General features: G+C 61.5%; 1 protein-coding gene across 1 annotated transcript in view; it reads left to right on the top strand.

Moving 5' to 3' along the window:
* Window positions 1-16,876, top strand: part of LOC111152606 (kelch like family member 25) — a 30,812-nt gene extending 13,936 nt beyond the window's left edge. Inside the window, exons 2-3 of the mRNA XM_022511128.1 lie at window positions 6,175-7,978; window positions 15,243-16,876. Coding sequence (XP_022366836.1) covers window positions 6,186-7,955 — 1,770 coding nt within the window. The 5' untranslated portion in view covers window positions 6,175-6,185 and the 3' untranslated portion in view covers window positions 7,956-7,978; window positions 15,243-16,876. The remainder of the gene's footprint in view (window positions 1-6,174; window positions 7,979-15,242) is intronic.
* The last annotated feature ends 3,545 nt before the right edge of the window (window positions 16,877-20,421 follow it).

The raw sequence follows: 20,421 nt of genomic DNA, 5'->3' as shown, positions 1-20,421 counted from the left end.
TGCCTCTCCCTGGGTGCTCTCCCGTCCTGCTCACACGTTAGCCTTGGTGTGATGCGTGTGCTCTGTGAGCAGGAGAGGTCGTAGGAGCTCACCATCTTGTTTCATGGCCTTCAGCTTCGCCTGGTATCCAGCAGGTGCTCAGTCAGGATTTGTCTTGGGCTTTGAGGTTGGGTGATGGGTGACCTTTGTGGTCACCGGGGGTCCTGTGTCTGGTGCCCCGGTTCGGACGAGCTGGCTGGGCCCACCTGCTGCCGCTGGGCTGCGTGAGGCGAGTTCCTCGCACGCGTGTCTGGCACGTGGGCTCAGGTGGCCAGATGGAGGGGGAGAAACTGGGCCACTCTCCACCCCGCAGGGTAGGCCAGCGCCGCATCGTGGTGTGGTGGGTTCACGTCGTCTGGCTTCCCCTCAAGTTAGCACCGCGGGAGACAGGGAGTGGAAGCCGCCAGGCTCTGAAGGTCTGGGGCCACTGGTTGGCCCAGGGTCCCTTTGGCTCCATTTGGTCAGCCACAGTGCCACCACAGAACCCGCTCAGATGCGGAGGGAGGTGACGTGGACCCTGCCCATCAGTGGGAGCTGTGTCACAGTTTGTGGGTGTCTCTGGTCCTGCCCCAGCCTCGCGTGGCTGTGCCCCTGACTGTGTCCCCGGCCTTTTCTCTTCCCTGAGTGCGGACCAGCCTTGTTTCTGCCTGGCCTTTGTGTTCGCCTTTCCTGCACCCAGAACCTTCCTTTCCCTGTCGTCACACCCTGACTCTGACTCATCACTGAAGCTTCAGCTCACATGTCCCCTCTTCACAGGGGCCTAAGTGACCCCACTGTCTTGTCACTGTGGCCCACTGCTGTTTCGTTTTCCTCACTGACCTGTTCCCTCACTGCTGGTCTCTCCACCACCCCCCACCCCAACTGCCGACCGCAGAGCACAGCGGTCCCGTGGGGGCAGGAGCCTGTCTCTGTCCGTCACCTCCTCCCACGCCCTGTACGTGCGTGGCACATGGGAATTGCTCGGGAAGCTTAAGGTTGATGAGTGAGTCGGAGCCACATTACCCACAACCCACCGCCCGGGCCCTGGGCTTCCCCACTCCCTCTGGCCTCCGGGGAACAGCAGTAGAATTCATCCTCGTCTTGGGGAGTGCGCACTCCCAGCCGGTGGAGGGAGGAGGGAGGGGTTCATGCTATAGACAAATGCAGCCAGGCCTTCTGGACAGTGGCACCAACAGTAGGATTTTTGGTTTTTTTTAAGATTTACTTACATATTTTAAAGAGAGCATGGGGGGAGGGGGAGAGGCAGAGGAAGAGAGACTCTCCAGCAGACCCCATGCTGAGCACAGAGCCCAACACAGAGCTCCATCTCAGGACCCTGAGATCAGGACCTGAGCCAAAATCAAGAGTCCAACTCAACCGACTGAGCCACCCAGGTGCCCCCCCCCCCCCACAGCAGTTTTGATCATCTGTGATGCATTTTTTTCCCTGAGAATGGAGGCCTTCGGCTTTCTGGGGCTGGGATCTTTGGAGAGCATGGCGAGTTTCTTCTGGAGGTCTCACCCCCTTGGCTATTCTGTTTCCTTGTGCATTTAGTTAACTTTCCAAGGGCAATGGGAGAAGTGAGCTAGGTACGTGGTTATCTGGTGCATTTTAACTGCGTCTGTGCAGGTGAGGATTTCGGTGCGGGGAGCGGAGGTGCTCTCTGAGGGAGATCGGTGCCCCTCAGCAGGGTGACGGATTGCTGGCTGGAGCACGGCTCTTACTTCACGTGCCTTAAATCATCAAAGCCCAGGGGGATGCTTAGGTAATCAGAAGAGTTCTCATGCACACAGTGTGAGATCATCTGATTTATCAGGGCCCCCAAGGCAGGGAGCCAAGGAGATGGCCCTTGAGCACACGCTCTTCAGTGCCCACCCCTCCTGCCACTGGACGGGAGCCCGTGCGCACTCTGTGTATCCCTTGCCCCGCATAGGGCTGTGTGTGTAACTGCTAGTGAACACGGAAAAACCAGCTCCTAAAACCCATGCTCGATGTCTGGGGTGGCCCCCCTGCAGGTCAGGGTGGAGGGACCCACACAGCAGAGGCCCCTGACTGAGCAAGGAGCACAGCCCCAGGAAACTGGTGTTCAGTGAGCCCTTGTCCTGGTGGGCACTCTAAGTGGCCAGTGACAGAAACCTCCATCAGACAAAAGGAAGGGGAGAGGCAGGCTCTGCAGGGACAAGAGGCCCTACTGTGCCTTCTCTATGCGGTGCCTGTCTTGGGCAGCGTGGCCACCATCCAGTCCCCTGCCCTGCTCCAGTCCTGTCTGTACCTGCTTCGTTCCCTGTAGTTCCAGTAAATGTCATAGACTAGAGTCTCCTTGACCCATCGTGGTGGCGAGGAGGATGGCACACTGATCGGCCTGGCCAGGGTCCCATTCAGGCAGCCCCAGGGCTCAGGGATGGGCTGCTTTGGCCAGCCAGGCCCGAATGCTCTGGCCCAACCACCTGGAGCAGAGGAGGCTGGTTCTGACAGCAGTCAGGGCGTCGGTGCTGACGGGAGCCAGTGAGTGTCTGCCCCACGCATCCATTGTTGTGTCCCGCCCCCCGCCCCCAGGACAGCCTTCACCATCCCAGCCTCCCTCTCTGTGACCGCAGAGCGGCTGAACTCCAGTAGACGCCCACTGGAGTGAGTTTCATGCCTTGTACATGTCTCCGGACTTCATCATGAGCAAAGGCAGGGGGTTCATTCAGTCAGATCAAGTGGCTGCTCTGTGCCAGGTTGCACTGCATGTTGGGGTCACATCAGTTAGCCCCACACATGGCCCCCACCTTCAGCTGGCTGGGGAGACAGGAGACAGATAAACACATAATGTTACGTAGTGGTGGGTGCTGTGAGGAGGGCAGAAGTGGATGGGGGTGGAGAGGAGGTGACCTCCATGAGGAGGTCAGGTTACCCTCTGAGGAGGTGACAGAGTGAGCCGTGCAGAAAAGAAGTGACAATGGGGAGACTTCCAGCCAAAGGAGCAGCATGTGAAAAGGTCCTGAGGCCCAGTAAGAAGTCCAGGGTGGCCTGAGAGGGAGAGCAGGGTGGGAAGTGGCAGAATGTGAGGAGAGAAGACAGCCAGTGGGGAAGGGTCGACTCATGTAGGGCCTGGCAGCCACGGTGACAACTTGAGACTTCTCTGAGGGTGTTGGGACACCCCTTGGTGGGTTGTGACTTGGCATGATGGAATCCAGGTGAGGATCCCTCTGGTGTCTGGAGGGAACCCAGATCATAGAGGACAGAAGCAGAACCAGGTCGGGGGTTTCCAGTAGTCCAGGGCAGAAGGTTCAGATTCGAGACTCAGGAGGCAGAGCCACAGGGCTTGCTGAGGGCTAGGTGTTGCTGGTGGGAGGGATGGGGTGACCCTGGAGGTTGGGCCCGAATAAGAAGGAGCATGTTGCTGCCATTGCCCATTTCCCTGGGCAGGGTGGGCAGCAGGTTTGGAGGAAATTCAGAGTGCTCTTCCGGACATGTGATGGTGGAGGTGACCGGTTTCCAGATGCTTTGTGGGTGAGGTGAGGAGCCCTCTGCAGGGCAGGTAGTGCCCAGGGCCCCCAGCTCTGAGCCTGTCCTCTGTGCCGGCTAGCCCAGAGCTGAAGCACAGCCCTGGGGACCTGTGGGCCCGGCCGGAGACTTGCAGCTCCTGCGATTCCCTTCCTGCGTTTGGGTCTCAGCATCCTCATCTGTGAACTGGGGCAATGAGACCCTCCACCTCCGGGAATCATGATGCTTCTGGGATGCGATCACCTCACCTCAGGGTCTGGGGCAAGTCAGTGCATGCCTGATGGCTGCTGTCACCGCAAGATTGGCTCAGAACAGGCACTGCCCAAAAGGAGGTGGGACAGTCTGGGGCCACAGCCAGGCAGGTGCCTCTGCTCTCGGCACGGAGGTGCCCAGACAGGCTGCTCTCTGGGGGTGGGAACCTGCTTGGGTGTGTGCGCCCAGGTCTGGCTCTCCGCCTATGCAGGGGATCTGCATCAGTGGGCAGGCCTCCTGGTGCTGAGCAAGACGCCAGTCAGCTCTGGAGCCCTGGGCTGCTCAGTCAGCATTGGCCTTGGAGAGCTCGCCACTTGACCTCCTTCTCGGGGCAGACACGGCTGCTCCACTTGGGTTTGCCCTGCTTTTTGACACTCTCTCATTCTTTGAGTCCTGGTTTGCCCTGCACTTAGCCCCCCCTAAGGAGTCTCCACCTGGTTCCCTGAATCGGAGTCCTTGGAGGATCCCCCCAGCTTGGTGCACAGGTCAAAGGCCATAGCTTCGCTTCCACCCAGGCACAGTGGGGACAGGGTGGATGGAGTCACTTGATGAATGACTGCATCTGGGAAAGTGTCTGGGAGCAAGATTTGGGGAAACGTGTTGCAGTGTCTGGAATTCGGATCTGGGCCAAGTACGGAGCTGCCAGTAAGGCCTCTGGGGGCCAGGCCACTGGAGCTTCTCGATCTCCGGGCCTCCCAGTCCCTGGGCCAGGCTCAGAGGTCATGTTCTGTAAAAAACTGCCAACAACTGAGTAACTCCGAGGTCCCAGCAGGGACTTTGTTTCACAGAAGAGAAAATGGGGGTTTGGGAGAGAGGGCAGTGGCTGAACGGGGACCCTCTGGTCCAGCCTGGACCTGGGCCCAACTCTCTTTCCTTTGTGCCGGCTGCACCTCCCACCCCGTGGGCTGACCTCGTAACTGCGAGCCTGGTGGCCTGCAGTGGCAGCTGTGCACAGCAGTGTCCCTGGGGGTCACCTGCCTGGAGCTTGGGGGCTAGGAACAGCACCGCCAGCCCCAGCCTCTGCCCCTTTCCTGCCTGGGCCCGGGAGCAGGGGCCTTGCCCAGGCAGCTCATCCCGTCAGGTTGTGGTTTCTCTGGTTCTTTGCAGGGGGAGGAGTGAGTGAGGGGGACAGCAGAGCTCTTGGACGCTAATTTACAGTCTCAGCGAAGCATGAAATCACTTCCTTCCTTTACCAGATTATTACTTAAGCAGAAAATTGACTTTGAGTGGGGGTTGGGGGTTATATACTTTTGAAAATTAAAAAGGAAAAAGAAGAGGTTTGGGTCTTTTTGAGGGGGGCTCATTACCAGCAGGAAGACTGTAACACAGGCTTTGGGGGGTTCAGGATGCTAATGCGGAGCAGCCCACTGAGCCCCGAATCCTGGCCTGGCATTGGAGGGCACAGCGGTTGGGGGCAGGTGAGGTGCTCGCTGTGGCCCAAGATCCTTGGAGTTGCCTGTAGGGACTAAGGAGGCTCCTTTCCTTCCGGGTTTTCCAGAGGCTTCAGCTGAGGCAAATCTGGACAGCTTTCCTAGTCTGCATGTCTTATTGTCACCCAGGCGCTTCTTGTGGCTCTCTTGTTGGGGACCTCAGAATTGAGCAGGTGTCTTGTAGGTGAAGCTATTCACTGGTCAGCCAGCTCTGCCTCCCAACCCTTGCTGGGTCAGGAGGCCTTGGACGACCCTGGATCTGGAGAACATGTCTACACTGAGCCCTTGGGCTGTAGTGGCAGCTCTTGGGAATTTTCCAAGGGCAAGGAGAGTTGAGGGACTTCAGCCAGTGCTGCTGGGAGCCCAGCTCAGGACAGGTTTCTCTGGGGGAATGGGGGAGGACATAAGACTCTGCATGTGGTCTGTGGCTCGTTGGGCTCATAGTGTGTCCAGCCTGCCACAGAAAACCCTGATGGAATCTGTCTCCTTGGGCCCATGGAGAGTAGAAATTGGGATTGGAACTGGACAGCCGACGTGGGATGTGTGGCTCCAGCATTGTGGGGCAGCGAACTTGCTTCTCGGAGCCCTGGCTCCCCCAGCTGAGCCGTGTCCCCAGAGGACAGCTGGAGAATGGGATATGGCCCAGGGCCCATGCTACTTAGTTAGCCCTGCTCTGACCTGAAGTCTGCTGAATGGCCCAAGGCCACTGTTCCCTTGACCACGGGAGGCAGCTGCAGCTCAGACTCACCTGAGGTGGTTCATTTCGAGGCCAAAGACATTTGGTTCCGAAGCTGGTCTGAAATCCAAAAGATCAGTTTCTGAAGGGAGAGGTAGACACCAGCCACTACCCCCCACACCAGCGCTGGCTGAGGGGAGGGACAGAGCCGAGCGAGGAGGGCTGGGGCTGAAGGGTGGGCAACCTGGGCTGTCTGTGCCAGGAGCCGGGGCCTGGCCCTTCTCACCTGTGGCCTTGTCCCCCCGGCAGGTCGGCTCAGCATGTCAGTCAGCGTCCACGAGACCCGGAAGTCGCGGAGCAGCACGGGCTCCATGAACATCACCCTCTTCCACAAAGCCTCCCACCCCGACTGCGTGCTGGCCCACCTCAACACGCTGCGCAAGCACTGCATGTTCACGGATGTCACGCTCTGGGCCGGCGACCGCGCCTTCCCCTGCCACCGCGCCGTGCTGGCCGCGTCCAGCCGCTACTTCGAGGCCATGTTCAGCCACGGCCTGCGGGAGAGCCGGGACGACACGGTCAACTTCCAGGACAACCTGCACCCCGAGGTGCTGGAGCTGCTGCTGGACTTCGCCTACTCGTCCCGCATCGTCATCAACGAGGAGAACGCCGAGTCGCTGCTGGAGGCCGGCGACATGTTGCAGTTCCATGACGTGCGCGACGCCGCCGCCGAGTTCCTGGAAAAGAACCTGTTCCCCTCCAACTGCCTGGGCATGATGCTGCTCTCGGACGCGCACCAGTGCCGCAGGCTGTACGAGTTCTCCTGGCGCATGTGCCTGCTGCACTTCGAGACCGTGCGGCAGAGCGAGGACTTCAACAGCCTGTCCAAGGACACCCTGCTGGACCTCATCTCCAGCGACGAGCTGGAGACGGAGGACGAGCGCGTGGTCTTCGAGGCCATCCTCCAGTGGGTGAAGCACGACCTACAGCAGAGGCAGGCCCACCTGCCCGAGCTGCTCCGGAGTGTGCGGCTGGCCCTGCTGCCGGCGGACTGCCTGAAGGAGGCCGTCTCCGGCGAGGCCCTCCTCATGGCCGACGAGCGCACCAGGCTCATCATAGATGAGGCGCTCCGTTGCAAGACCAAGATCCTGCAGAACGACGGGGTGGTTACCAGCCCCTGCGCCCGGCCGCGCAAGGCGGGCCACACGCTGCTGATTCTGGGGGGCCAGACCTTCATGTGCGACAAGATCTACCAGGTGGACCACAAGGCCAAGGAGATCATCCCCAAGGCCGACCTGCCCAGCCCCCGGAAGGAATTCAGCGCCTCAGCCATCGGCTGCAAGGTCTACGTGACCGGGGGCCGGGGCTCTGAGAACGGGGTCTCTAAGGACGTGTGGGTGTATGACACTGTCCACGAGGAGTGGTCCAAGGCGGCACCCATGCTGATCGCCCGCTTCGGTCATGGCTCAGCAGAGCTGGAGAACTGCCTCTACGTGGTCGGGGGACACACTTCCCTGGCAGGCGTCTTCCCCGCCTCCCCTTCGGTCTCCCTGAAGCAGGTGGAGAAGTATGACCCCGGGGCTAACAAGTGGACGATGGTGGCCCCGTTGAGGGATGGAGTCAGCAACGCCGCCGTGGTGAGCGCCAAGCTGAAGCTCTTCGTTTTCGGGGGGACCAGCATCCACCGAGACATGGTGTCCAAGGTCCAGTGCTACGACCCCTCGGAGAACCGGTGGACCATCAAGGCCGAGTGCCCCCAGCCTTGGCGGTACACAGCAGCCGCTGTGCTGGGCAGCCAGATCTTCATCATGGGAGGCGACACGGAGTTCACGGCCGCCTCAGCCTACCGCTTCGACTGCGAGACCAACCAGTGGACGCGGATCGGGGACATGACCGCCAAACGCATGTCGTGCCATGCCCTGGCCTCGGGCAACAAGCTCTATGTGGTGGGGGGCTACTTCGGGACCCAGAGGTGTAAGACCCTGGACTGCTATGACCCCACTTCGGACACGTGGAACTGCATCACCACCGTGCCCTACTCGCTCATCCCCACGGCCTTTGTCAGCACCTGGAAGCACCTGCCATCGTGAGGAGCACCTGCGGAGCCCACCAGGTGAGTCCCCACAGCCTGGGGCCTGTTCCCACTCCCAGGCAAGGATACTGTGTCCGCCAGGGAGGGCTGGACAGGGGAGCAGGCGGCTGGGTGCTCTGGGAGCCTGTTCCAGATCCAGAGCTAAAGCCTAGCTCTGCCCCTTACTTGCCGTTGACCTTGAGCAGAGCGCGTAAGGCCTCTGCCAAATGGGAACCACCACCTGATGGGTGCGGTGCATCCCAGACATGGCTGCACGTCAGAATCCCTGGGGGTCTTTGACAGCACTACATGGAGGTTGGGCCACCGGCCAAGTCCAGGAGCAGCCCGCACGCAAGGGCATCCTCACGTCTGACACAGCGGCGAGTTAGGGCCTCCCCAGATCCCTCTCCGATGCGAGTATCCACGGGAAGGACTCACAGAGTGCACCGCAGGCCATCGTGGTCACAGTCATGGCCTGCTATAGGAAGGGTTGGCCAAGTACAGATGACCGGCGCAGAGCCCTCCGCCCGTGCAGTCCGGACAGTGTCACTGTGCCGCCATCGGCGAGTGGACACACAGAATATTGCCCACCGGGGATGCTCACACAAGCTCCAGACTTCTTCCCGGGGCCCCATCACGGAGGCTCGATGGGTTGTCCGCAGGGTTCCTCTCCGACTCCAGGCCAGCTGGTACAGCATGACCCAAAGCCCCTACCCAAAGTCACACGATGTGCCCTCCGCACCCCTGCCCTAAACAAGGAGTCTATTGGGTACAGCTGTACCCAGAAGCCAAGGGCAAAGGCCAGGCTTCTTCATGACACAAGTGCTAAAGACCATGCCACGCCCCAGACTAGGCGAGTCCAGTGTGCATCCAGTGTGCAAACGGCACCCCAGGGGCCCATGAGAAACAGGGACAGTGGACAGGAGCGCTCAAGGGGTGGGGGGCGTGCTGGAGCGGTGGGGCAGGCACCCTGTGGAGGCAGCAGGGTGCTGCTCCATCCCGTGCAGTGGCGAGCAGGCCTTCCTCCGAGCGGGCATCTTGGTGAACCGTGGGCCCCTGGGCCGGGCAGGGACTGCGACAGAGGACTGCCCAAGTTTCTGCTCCTGCCCTTTGTTCTTGGGCTGTTAATGATGTGAGGTCCTTACCCAAAAGGGGAAGGTGACAGGAGATGCAGGGAGCTAAGGGGCACCGTCAGGGGCTCTTTGGAAGGATGGAGGGACACAGGAGGGACTTACCCAAGGCCTGAGGGCAGGTACAGAGTCAGCTGGAGGGAAGGACCAGCTTATCCAGACAGGCCTCTTCTGAGGGTGGAGGGGGTCTCTCCTGCAGCCCCTCTGGGGCGGGGACAGCTTCAGAACCGCAGTTGGATTAGGGCACCATGAGCTCCGGCTGGGAGCTCAGGAGTAGGAGCTGAAAGCGCACGCTGGAGTTGGAGGCACCAGGGAAGGGATTATGTTCTGATTCCACCCTCCTTGGTCAGGCCCTGGGGAAGCCAGGCTCTTAGTCCCAGCCCTTAGGACTGAGTTCTGGGGCCCCCGGGGTGAGTGGGAGGCAGGGAGGCCTCGGTCCCAGGGGCCATGAGAAGCAGGGGCACAGGGCAAGAGATCCCAGGCTCAGTGTGCAGCGCGAGAAGAGGCCTGGCAGGCTACCCTTCCCACCGGGGAGGGCTGGTGACCAGCCACAGTTCCAGAAACCGGCCCTCAGGCCAGGCCCGGACTCAGCCCCCTTCAGTTCAGGTCACAGAAGCCCCCTCAGGAGCCAGCCTGGGCCAAAAACCTGATTTCCTCCCTGACGTGGTGGCTACTGAGACTCCCCCTCCCAACAAGCACGTGCTCTGGCCCGGAGATAGGTCGGCTGGGCCTTGAGGCCCTGATGGGGATGCGCTGGCCTGTGAAGCCATCCAGGTTACGTCCCCTCCTATGTCCAGGGTCTTCGGGCCCCTAAAGGCCAAAGCTTTGTCCCCTTCTGCAGTTGCCCTGTTTTGTTTTAATCTGCTCTCTCCCTCTTTGGGAGAAAAATCTGAGTAGCCCCAGTTGTTGGTCCCCTGGGGTATAAACTTCAAGAGAATAGCGGCAACTCCTCCTGGCCTCCCTTTTCCTGCACTTGGGGGTGGTTCCCTGTGGGGCCTGAGGGCTCCTCCCGTTGGTGCTTGGCCCTCCCCATGACCCTGGACAGCAGTGCAACCCCACGTGGGAGGGGTTGGGGGCAGGCCAGCAGACCTCATGAGCCCTGTGCTTCTCCAGGAGTTTTCCCCCATCCCAGGGATGGGGACGCAAGCACACATCTCTCTTTGGTTCTGGCTCTCACTGGCTGCTTGACCCTCCCCTGAGCCCAGCGTTGCCACCTGGAGTAGAGAGTAGAAATTGTGTGACCCCTGATACTTGTGTAGGTCAAGTGAGGGGCTGTTCAGAGTCGGTTTTGTTTTTTTTTTTTAAAGATTTTTATTTATTTATTGAAAGAGAGGCAGTGAGAGAGATCATGAGCGAGGAGAAGGTCAGAGGGAGAAGCAGACTCCCCGTGGCGCTGGGAGGCCGATGCGGGACTCGATCCCGGGACTCCAGGATCATGACCTGAGCCGAAGGCAGTCGTCCAACCAACTGAGCCACCCAGGCGTCCCCAGAGTCGGTTTTTATACGAGGTGATGAAACAGAAGGATGGTGATGGTGGTAATAATGGCTTCGGGATGCGTTGGGCAGTGGAGGTCTCTCTGCATCCCTGGGCCAGCCCCTCCTTCTGGAAGGGTGTAGGAGGCACGTGGGGTGTGCCTGTTCGAGTGCTGCCTTGTCCCTCAGTCGGGCCCAGTCCATAGTGGGGGTGCCGCTGTCAGCCCCATTTCAGGGAGGAGGAAGCAGGTGCAGAGGGGCTCATGGCACAAGATGGAGCCCGTCCTGCACCCCGGGGGGAAGCTGTGCCTGGGCCCTGCCGTCCCAGGGCCGTGGTTGCACAAGAGCGTGTGAGTGTCCTGGGCACAGGTTTCCCGAGCTCCTGCGCCAGCAGAAGGTCCTTTAGCTCTTGCTCCATATCCGTGCCGTTTCCTCCTCGAGGGCCTTGCAGCCAAGCAGCCCCCTTCCTGCAGTCCCTCGTCCTCCTGGGAACCACCGCTCTCGTATTCTGTCCAGCAGGTTGACCCGGGGTTCCCATGCTCCACCCAGCCCTGCTTCCCTTCAGCCTTGTCTGTCTCGGACAGCTGGGAGTTCTCCAGATCTCTTCAAAGGCCGGGGCCTAAACAGGGCTCTCTGGGGAGGCGCCTGTGACAAGGCACGGGGCAGGAAGCTGATGCCCCGGGGGTGCCGGGCCCTCCCTTCTCTCCCCAGGAGGTAGGGCTGCAGCAGCAGGTCGGTAGCCCTCCAGTGTGGCTGCTCAGCTGCCACCGCAGTGCTGCAGGCTGGGGCTGGAGGGGGCGCCCTGAGTCGGGACAGCAGATGGAAGCGGAGGCCAGGCCGGGGCCTGGGACAGCAGCAGCGTGGGGGTGGGGACTGCTGAGCTGTGGCACCCGAACAAGGCACAAGAGCAGCCCAGGCCGAGCACCGTCCGTGGGGATGGAGGACCGGAAGAGCAGAGATGTGCGGGCCGGGCGCCTCCCCATCTGCCTGCCGTGGGCACCCGCAGTGGACCGTGACACTTTCCACTGAGCCTGACTGCCAGCTGGGAATCCCCCTGCCCAGTGCCAGAGCACGGGTCCCATATCTCCGCGCCCACCTCCCTGTCCCGCTGTCCCAGGCCCTCCCACAGGGACCTTTCTGCCTCTGTGCCTGGAGTGCCCCTCCGTCCCTGACCCCCTGTCCAGCCTGCGCGACTCCGACTTCAGGAACCGGCAACCAGAGGTCGCCCGCACTCGGCATCCCTCAGCATGCCCCCGGCTGACGTCCCCGCAGTCACGCCCAGCTCCTCCTTGCCCTTTCCCTGTCTCGGCCACCAGCCTTGAGTTCCCGGTGGGTGCCTCCGTCTACGGTGAGCGCACTCGGTGTGCTATTGACCCCTCAGAACGAGCCGTCCCAGGTGCTGCTGCTGCAAAGGTGGCAGCTGAGACACAGGGTAGGTTGTTGGCATCTGGTGAACGGTGTTAGGAAGGGTTGGAGTGGGGTTTGGGCCCCCAACATGCCCCACTCCTGCAGGCATCTGGAGAGCCAGACACTGGTCTGTTCCCGTCCACACCCTGGCACCGAGCAGGGGACCGGCACGGGCGACCACCGGGCGGCAGGGCTGATGGCTGTGTTGCAAGCCTGATGCCTGCAGGAGCTCCAGGACCAGCCCCCGAGCCCCAGCCCCCAAGGCGTAGCCAGACCCACGTATCTGGGTGACCACAGCCAGCGGCCGCTGGGAGGCCCCCGGAGCTGGGTCTGGGTTACCCTGGGTTACCTGTGAAGTGTAGACTAGCCATGAGTGTTCTTTTCTCTTTCTCTCTCCCACTGAGTCCCCCTTCCCCCATCAAGCCCTTTAAAGGCACAACGCCCTCGTCTTTCCTCCCCTGACCCCCACCCAGCATGCCGGGCAAGCGTCCAGGCCACCAGGAGCTCATCTCTCCACGGTCATTGTTGGGACCCAGCCACTTGGGGTGTGGGGGTGGAGGGGCCTCCAGTCCCAGCTCTGGGAAAGGCTGAGCCTGTCATTCCCCTGCGGGGCCCTGTGAGGCCCTGCGAGGGGCTCAGTCACTGCCACTGGAGGGGCGACTTAGCACATTCTGTCCTGCCTTAAAAGAAATTGCCACTGAGAGGAAATCCCAGAGCCCAGATCCACACAGATGGGGCTGGTGTCGTGAGAAAGGTGCCTGGGCGGGAGTTGAGGCCTCTTGAAACACCCCAGCTCCGTGCATCCGTCCACACACCCACAGTCCCGTGCTTGCTGGGGTTCACTGGGGTTGGCCGTGTGCCAGGCCTTGGATCAGGATGCCGGCCGCCTTCCCTCGCTGCAGTCCTGTGGGGCAGACCCCTCACCCACGACCCACAGGACCGTGAGAGCCGTAAGGGGTTTCCCAGGGCCAGCCGTGCGCAGGCAGTGGGGGTGACCACAGACACCACGCCACTCTGCAAGGTGAAGGCATGTCCCATCAGACAGATCGGGGGGCCTAGGCCTCGGAGAAGCACCTGCCCCAAGTTGGGGTGGCCCAGACCGGAGCAGCTGTGGCCGAGTCCAAGGGTGGCTGTGTGAGCTGGGAGGGAGTTCAGGAGCCAGGAGGCGGGCTCCCCAGTTCCTCCGCCACAAGAGTGCTTCTGGGTGCTGTCTCCTCTTCAGCGACCCGGCTAGTCCAGAGGGGCCACTCAGGGTCCCAGCTCAGGGTCCCAGCTCAGGGTCCCACGGCCCCTCATCCTTGCCATGAGGGGCTTTGAGATTTGGCTTGGGGAAGCAGTGGGGCCTTGCTTTGGGAGGAATCTCTTGTCTGCCTAGTGCGGCGTGAGGGTGTAGAGCAGAGACGGGCCCCAGAGGTGTGGGTTGGCCACCTTGGAGCGTCTGGGGATGTTAGAGGCCCTGTGACCGAGCTTCTCACTTGTGAGGGGCCTTCACCAGCCGCCACCCCGAGGAAAAAGTGGCTGCCCTGTCTGGCATCTGGGGGCTGCTGACCCCCTGGGGACTACCTGCCGTGTTCAAGCCAACCTTCCAGAAGCCTTGGCAGTGATGGAGCAAGGAAGAAAGTCCCACAGGTTCCAGTGCTGGTGTGAATTTTTAAATGTTACCTGAGTACGTGCAGACCTGCAGGTAGCTCCAAGCCCCTTACGTGCAGAGATCTTGTCCAGCGGACACAAATGCGGAGGCTCGGTCTCACCGAAGCTGTCACATCAAGAGCAGCATCATTAATTGTCCTGCAGAGATGGTCTTGCCTCTTTGCCTTTTGGCGGACGCGCAGGTTTCCTGGAGTGCTCCGCCTGCCTGTGCCCAGGCCCAGCTTCCCTGTGCCTCTCCGGAGCCCCCGGGAGACTCCTCTAGGCAGTTCAGCATGCTGGAAGGACATCCTCCGTGTCCCCTGGCACACACGTGTCTCCTTGGTTAGGGCCATTCCTGACCCCATGGCACTTCCAGTGCTGTCCAGACCAAGTGTGCTGTCCGGCGCTGAATGGGTATGCGGACAAGCGGGTGCCTGGAAATCTCTGGGAGCGCTCCAGAGAACCTCTTCGTACAGAGCCGCCCCCACCCCAGGGGTTCGGCTCCTGTGGAGGACAAGTGGGCAGTCCCTGCCATGCTGTCCTGAGCACATCCTCCTCCCCACCCAGCCGAGCCCCCTCTGAGCCCACCTGGCCCTTTGCTCCTTCAGCTCCAACCTCGAGTGTCACCGCCTGACCCGGACACATGTCCACAGCCACATCTCCACACGCTATGCTGAGCTGTCGTGGTGGGACAGGCTTTAAAATGGACCACGCTGGCCCAGGTGGGCTATCGCATACGCTTCAAGGACATCCTCCACGAAACCTCTCTCGTGCAGTAGACCGCTCCGTCCTCTCCAGGAGGCTCAGAGCCATCCCTCGTCTTCCAGAGGACAACAGGAGGCTCAGAGAGAGCAGACGCTGCACTGAGGGAGAAGCCAGGCTGGGGTGTGAGCTCGGTGACCACAGGCCTGTGCTCCCTCCTTCACCACTGTCGGCCCCCAGCACCCGTGTCAGGGCACAGTAAATACCCGTGGAGACCAGTGTGCTGGCTGGCGTCCGCGCCTGCCTCCCTGCTCTCTGGCCGTGTCTACACCTGCCCTGTTTCCACCTCACTGGCCTCATTGTCGATTTTCAGACACGTCAGCTTCCCACCCCCGGGCCTTTGCATGTGCCATTCCCCCTGCCTGCACTGCCGTTACCCCCTCTAGCAAACTCCTGTCCCTCCTTCAGGTTTCAGGTTAAGCATTACCACCCACCCACACCCTCCACCAAAATAAAAAGTCCTGGTTCTACTTTTTTGTTTTTCACATATGGCACCTCTGTCAGCCTGTGATTGCTCTCTGCAGTTCCTGGTACCAGCGTACAGTGTCTCCCACCCAGCGACGATCGGGATATGGTCGCTGGTGTCTGTTTGCCCTCCTGTCTCCCCAGTGCCGAGTGTGGTGCCTCTGGGTTGTGGGGGCTCAGGGCACGGAGCTGAGGGGCTGAAGGGACAGGGGATGGTTGCCACGTTCCAGGTGAGGTAACCAGGGCCCAGGGAAACGCTGAACTGCCCAGGGCTGCACTGCTGGTAAACGGAAGAGCTGCGTTCTCACGCCCCGGCCTTCTCCCGGGGCCTCACTTCCAGCCCCTTATGTGGGGCCTCCCCGTTCTCACTTTGTTCCAGGTTAGGACAGAGCCATGTGCACATGACTCATGCTCTCTCCCTCCCTCTGTCTCCTCTGCAGACTCTGCGTGTCTCTCCCCACCCCTGCGGCTGCAGCCCTCAATGTCCCAGAGTGGCCCTCACCCCGTCCGCCACCGTGGGAAGCTCAGCCCGGCCCCGGAGCAGCACTTGAGGTGGCCGGAAGCTGGTCCCATCAGCTCTGGGAGCAGCAGTCTCGGGGGCTGTCCTGAGCTTCAGACAGGAGGAGAGAAGCCATCTCGAGTGCCCCGTGTGTCTGCCCAAGGCCTTTTCCGCTTTGCAGTGGTTTGTAGGGGAGAGGACCTTCCGCAGGCACGTCGACCGACCCCAGGACTCCCTCAGCCTCGGGGACAAGCCATGTGTGCAGAGCGTTGAGGTTGCTGGTCTCAGCAAGTCCTGTGCAGGGGCGCGGGAGGCTGGGCAGGGGGGAGCCCTGGGTGTGTTGGGACGGGCGGTACTGGGAGGCCTTCACACAGCGCCCACAGCACAGCCTTGGCCTCGCCACCTCCCTGTTGTCATTGTAACGTCACCCAGCAGAGGGTGTCCCGCACCTCGGGGAGACGGGGTCCACCTGGACTGAGAATACAGGTTGCCCAAGAGGAAATCAGGGACACGTGTCATGGGCAGAAACCCATCGGGTGACCTCGGTGGTGCCCACGAGACTTCATTAGCGAACGACACCAAGACCCCCAGTGTTAAAGAGGAAGCTGTTTTGGGCCCCTCCCTCAAGTCAGGCCAGCCTTGCCCTGGTGCAGAGACACTCGGGTCCTGTCATCGGACTTGGGGGCTGCCCGTCTCCTCAGAGCCTGCCTGTCCTCAGAGCCTACCCCAAGAGGTGGCAGTGACCCCATCTCCTGACAGGACCATGCTGGCCCTCAGGATGTGGCGGGGCCCCCGAGCCTGGGAGCAAATAGGAGATGGCACCCCCAGGGTTACTCCAGGGCACCCACTCTAGATCCCTCCAGGCCTGCAGGATAGCAGCAGGGCCTGTGACCCCGGGCCCCCAGCCAGCACCAGCTGTCCTCTGGCATCTGGGCCTTCCAGCTGGCCCATTTGCTCACTGGGCCCCAAAAGCAAGAATGGTCCCGAGGAGAACTGCCAGGTCTTCAGTCATTTTCTCCACGTCTCAAGTCAGTGGGACCCTCATCCGTGTATCCCCAGTATCTGGGCTTCCGGAGGGGCAGCTCACACCTAGTATTAGGGTTTGCAGCCCAGCCTTGCCACCCCTGGGCAGCACTGTTGGGGGGCGCGGAATGGGGCCTGGGCCAAACCGGGGCCCACCTGGCCGCCCGCCAGCTGCCTGCCGTTTGCTCGGTGCTGCTCGGCTAGGTCGGGACTGGGGCGCCCAAGCGAGCTGCGCCGTGGATGGGGCCGCATCAGAAACCAGCCGCCGTCTGGAACCCTGCCCTGCCGCCTCGCGGGAAGTCCGTGCTGCTGCTGGCCCTGCGGGCGTCCCTTGGGGAGGGCTCTTGGTGCTGGGTTCACCCGCCCGTGAGCCCCGGCCACGGCCCGTCGGCTGCCGCTTGGGAAACGCTGGAAGCAGCGAGTGCATCTCCAGGTCCGTCGGGGGCCGCAGACGCTGCCGGCCCAGAGGCTGGCCTCCGCGGGTCCAGTGCGCAGCCCCGGCCGCGAGAAGCCCAGGGCGCTGGACCCGGGAGAGGGCGCGGCGGGGGCGGCTGGGGGTGGAGGAGGCTGTCGCCTGGCGGCCCGGCTTCTGGAAGGCTGAGGTGGGACAAGCACACTTGTCACGCAGCACCGCGAACCTCGTGGTGGTGCTTCCCCCAAGAGTTGTGTTCCTTCTGTTTCTAACTTAATAAAAGAGCTGAGAAAACCTGTGCTTCCCTGGGGGCTGGGACCCGTGTTGCGACAGAAGGCACCAGCACACTTGGCTTTCACCCTACCAGTCAGGGCTGGAAGTCTGCCCCCTGGCATCTGCCCCACTGAAGAGTTGGGGGGGGCGGGGAGGCTGGCTCCCCAAGGACCCCTGGTGCCCAGAGGAGATGGCTTCCTTTCCTCAGACTGTCCCAGCTGTGAAGCCTTCGAATTGGCCCTTGACCCTCGTAGAATCCAGATTGCTTTCCTGAAAAAGCCCGTGCGGGGAACTCGAAGTGGAATGGGCTTGTCTGTGCGGGAGCCCCGGCCGGCACTCTGTGTGAGCAGGGGGAGGCAGGGGGAGGCGGTGCAGTTGCCCCCAGGGGCCTCTGACGCTCGTGTCCCCTGCTGTCCCTTCACGCCCTCCAGAGCCAGTGTAACTCCCACTTCGGGATCGTGGGCTCTGGGCACCCCTCAGAGCAGGCAGCCCAGTGTGGCCCCCACCCCCAATGCGCTCTGAACCTCCGCGGTACGCAGGCCCCCAGAACCCAAACTGGCCTTGAACGTGTGAGTCGATCTTGTACGTGTGATTAAGTGTGCTGCACTGAGAAGCTCCAAGCAGACGCCCTCCCCGCCCCTCCACAAACCCCCAGGCACAGGCCCTCGTGTTGCCTGCCCCTGCCCGGGTCCTGGGAATGACCGCAAGCACGCCCCCCTCACAGGCCTGGACGCTGGCCACCAGAAGTGGGCGCGGCCTCCTGTTAGGCTGCGGTAGACAGCGGTGCAGGTGGTAAGCAGAGGAGTATTTCTCATTATGCAGCCTCGGTGTGACTGAGCGAGCCCAGGCCGGAGTCGCTCCGTGGGATCGGGCCCCAGCCTCCTATCTTACCCTGGCCGCTTCCGTGCAAGGCTTCATCTCCTGGCCCAACGCGGCCACCCTGTTCCTGCCATCTCTTCTGCATTCCAGCCATTGGAAAAGGGAGGGGACAGGACCAGCAAACCTCTTAAAGGGTGTGCCCCCAAACTTGCACACGTAAGTTGTGCACACTTCCATGTGAGGCTGGACATGCCAGCCACAACTCCAGATGGTCACTGACTAGAGGGGAGGTGGGTACCGAAGGACAGGGAGCAGCCTCTGCCCCTGCGCGTCTGTCCTGGGGTTGAAAGGAGCCTGTCTGCACTGGCTTGCTCCTCCTTCCCTGGAGCTCGTCAAGTGGGGCGCGCAGAGAGCCTCTGGCCTCTTCAAGAACCTGGCCCTGTGTGTGCCTGCGTCGGGGAGGCCCACCCGTGCTGCCGCTCACCGGCGCTTTGCCTGCTTTGCCCCTGTGGTCTGCACCGTGACCCCAGGAGCTGGGCATTCCCGTCCTCCTCCTGCTGATGAGGAAACAGGCCTAGAGGTTAAAGCCTCCCTCGCCCCGTGCAAGGGCTCACACTGGTGGTGGGAGGCAGGAGGCCACAGTGGCCAGAAGGAGTCAGGGGCCGGGTCAGTGCTCCCCTGTGTGTGTCTGATTTGGGGGCGGCAGGGTTAACGAGGAAGTGAGGTCAGGTTCTGGGGAGTGCTAAACGCCACACCACGCACCCAGAGAAGGGCCGCCACCATCCCGGTGCCAGGGTGGGGTGTGCACCCAGTCACTGGCCAGCACACCCAATTCCACGTTCCTTGGACCTGCCCTGCTGCCAGACCGTGTCTGGGATGGGGCTTTGGGAAGGGAGCCCCAGCAGCGATGGGGTGAGAAATCCTGGGAACCTTGTCCCAAGCTGGCCCACAGAGCTCTGGCGGGTTATAGCTCCCGTGGTCGGGCCTCGTAGAGCCATCAGCACCCCACGAGCTAGCTACCCCCTAGGGGGTTGCATTTCCCAAGGCCAGTGAGGAGGTCCGGTGGTCCCTCCTCACTGCTCCTTAGCCAGGTCTGCCTGTGTCCAAAGGCCCTTCCCGGGTACAGGAGCCAGTGAGGGGCCAGCCCAGATCATCGACCCCAATGGCCTGTGGCCACCATCCCTGCTCAGCACCCAAGGCTATATAAATTCTGGTGGGGAGAGAAGGAGCCTTGTAAGCAGCGATTAATCGTCTTTAACGAGGGGCTCAGAAAGAGCCTTTGGTTCTTCTGGGTCATCTGTAGGTGGGTATTTCGTGCGGTAAGAAATGAACTGCATCGTCCGAGCCACGGTCGTTCCACCAGCCTCTCCCCGTGGGAGGGGGGAACATTCTTCTCAACTTAGGGGTGGCCAGCCTCCCCCCGCCTTCCCTGCCCCTCCGCCTGCGGTGCCAGAACGGGCCCCATCTGACCACCTGGCCTCTGGGCTCGAGGCCCCTGCCAGCATCGGGCCCCGTCCGGAGGCAGGTGTGGTTGGGGTCCACTTCCAGCAGGGATGCACGGCTGTCCTGGATCCTCACCTGCTTTGTTGCACCTTAGGCCTGGGTCTGGGCTTGGGATCCCGAATCCCAGAATCCCCTGGGATTTGGGATCGATTTCAGGGGCCTGTGCCCTTCAGTAGGAAAGAATTCCACCCTTATTTTCACGAACCTCTAACCAGCAGCATTTTCTTCAACTGGGAACAGAGCCGGCCGCCTCACTGGTATGATCAGCCTCCATGACCGACTGGATGTCCTCACGTTACAGTTGTCAATATCTTGGAATATCATGAACTCACGATCTTGTCCAAATTACAGTCATTCTCAGACTGGCCACCGGATCACGGTAGTAAAAGAGAACCATGGACCTGACATTATAAATTCGGTTTCTAAAATATACGGGAACTGTGTCCCCACCTCTTAGGTTGGAATCCTGACCAATCCCCTGCGCCTCAGAATGTGGCCTTTTGGGAGATGGGCCCTTTGCAGATGTAATCAGTGAAGATGAGGTCATAGCACAGCAGGCTGGGCCCCTCACCCAACCTGACCCGCGTCCTTAGAGGGGAAGTGTGAGCGCGGACATGCACACGGGAACGCGTGCTCCCCTGGGGAAGCTCGTGGTCCGGACTCACTGGCAGGAGGGTTGCCGTCCAGCCCCCCAGCCTGGGTCCCACGACTCCAGGACACCAGCCACACACAGGTTCAGGTGCCCGATGCCAGCCACTCTGGCCAGGCCTCTGAGAGCCACACTCACCCACCCCCGCAGAGCCTCCAGATGACCACGGAGCTGCTCCTGGGGATCATTTCCGACCTCCTCCTCCTCCCCGATGACAGGAGACCAGCCAAGGGCCCTGAGCAGAGAAGAGCTGCCGGAACCTGGCAGAGCCCTGAACGCCAGGGACACATTTGTGATGCACGTCCCCAGAGACCAGGATCCCAGTTCCCGGATCCAGACAACGGGGACACTAGGGCTGCGAGTCCTGTCCCCCCACCCCGACAGATACAGAGCAGTGGGTGGCATCGTTCTGCCTCGTCCTTCTGTAGTCACACACCTGAC

The sequence above is a fragment of the Enhydra lutris genome, unplaced genomic scaffold (assembly GCF_002288905.1).
Source record: "Enhydra lutris kenyoni isolate GAN:26980312 unplaced genomic scaffold, ASM228890v2 scaffoldscaffold29, whole genome shotgun sequence".
In the NCBI taxonomy this organism is placed as follows: Eukaryota; Metazoa; Chordata; class Mammalia; order Carnivora; family Mustelidae; genus Enhydra; species Enhydra lutris.
The sequence above is the reverse complement of the archived record's forward strand: the minus strand, read 5'-3'. Positions and strand labels throughout refer to the sequence as shown.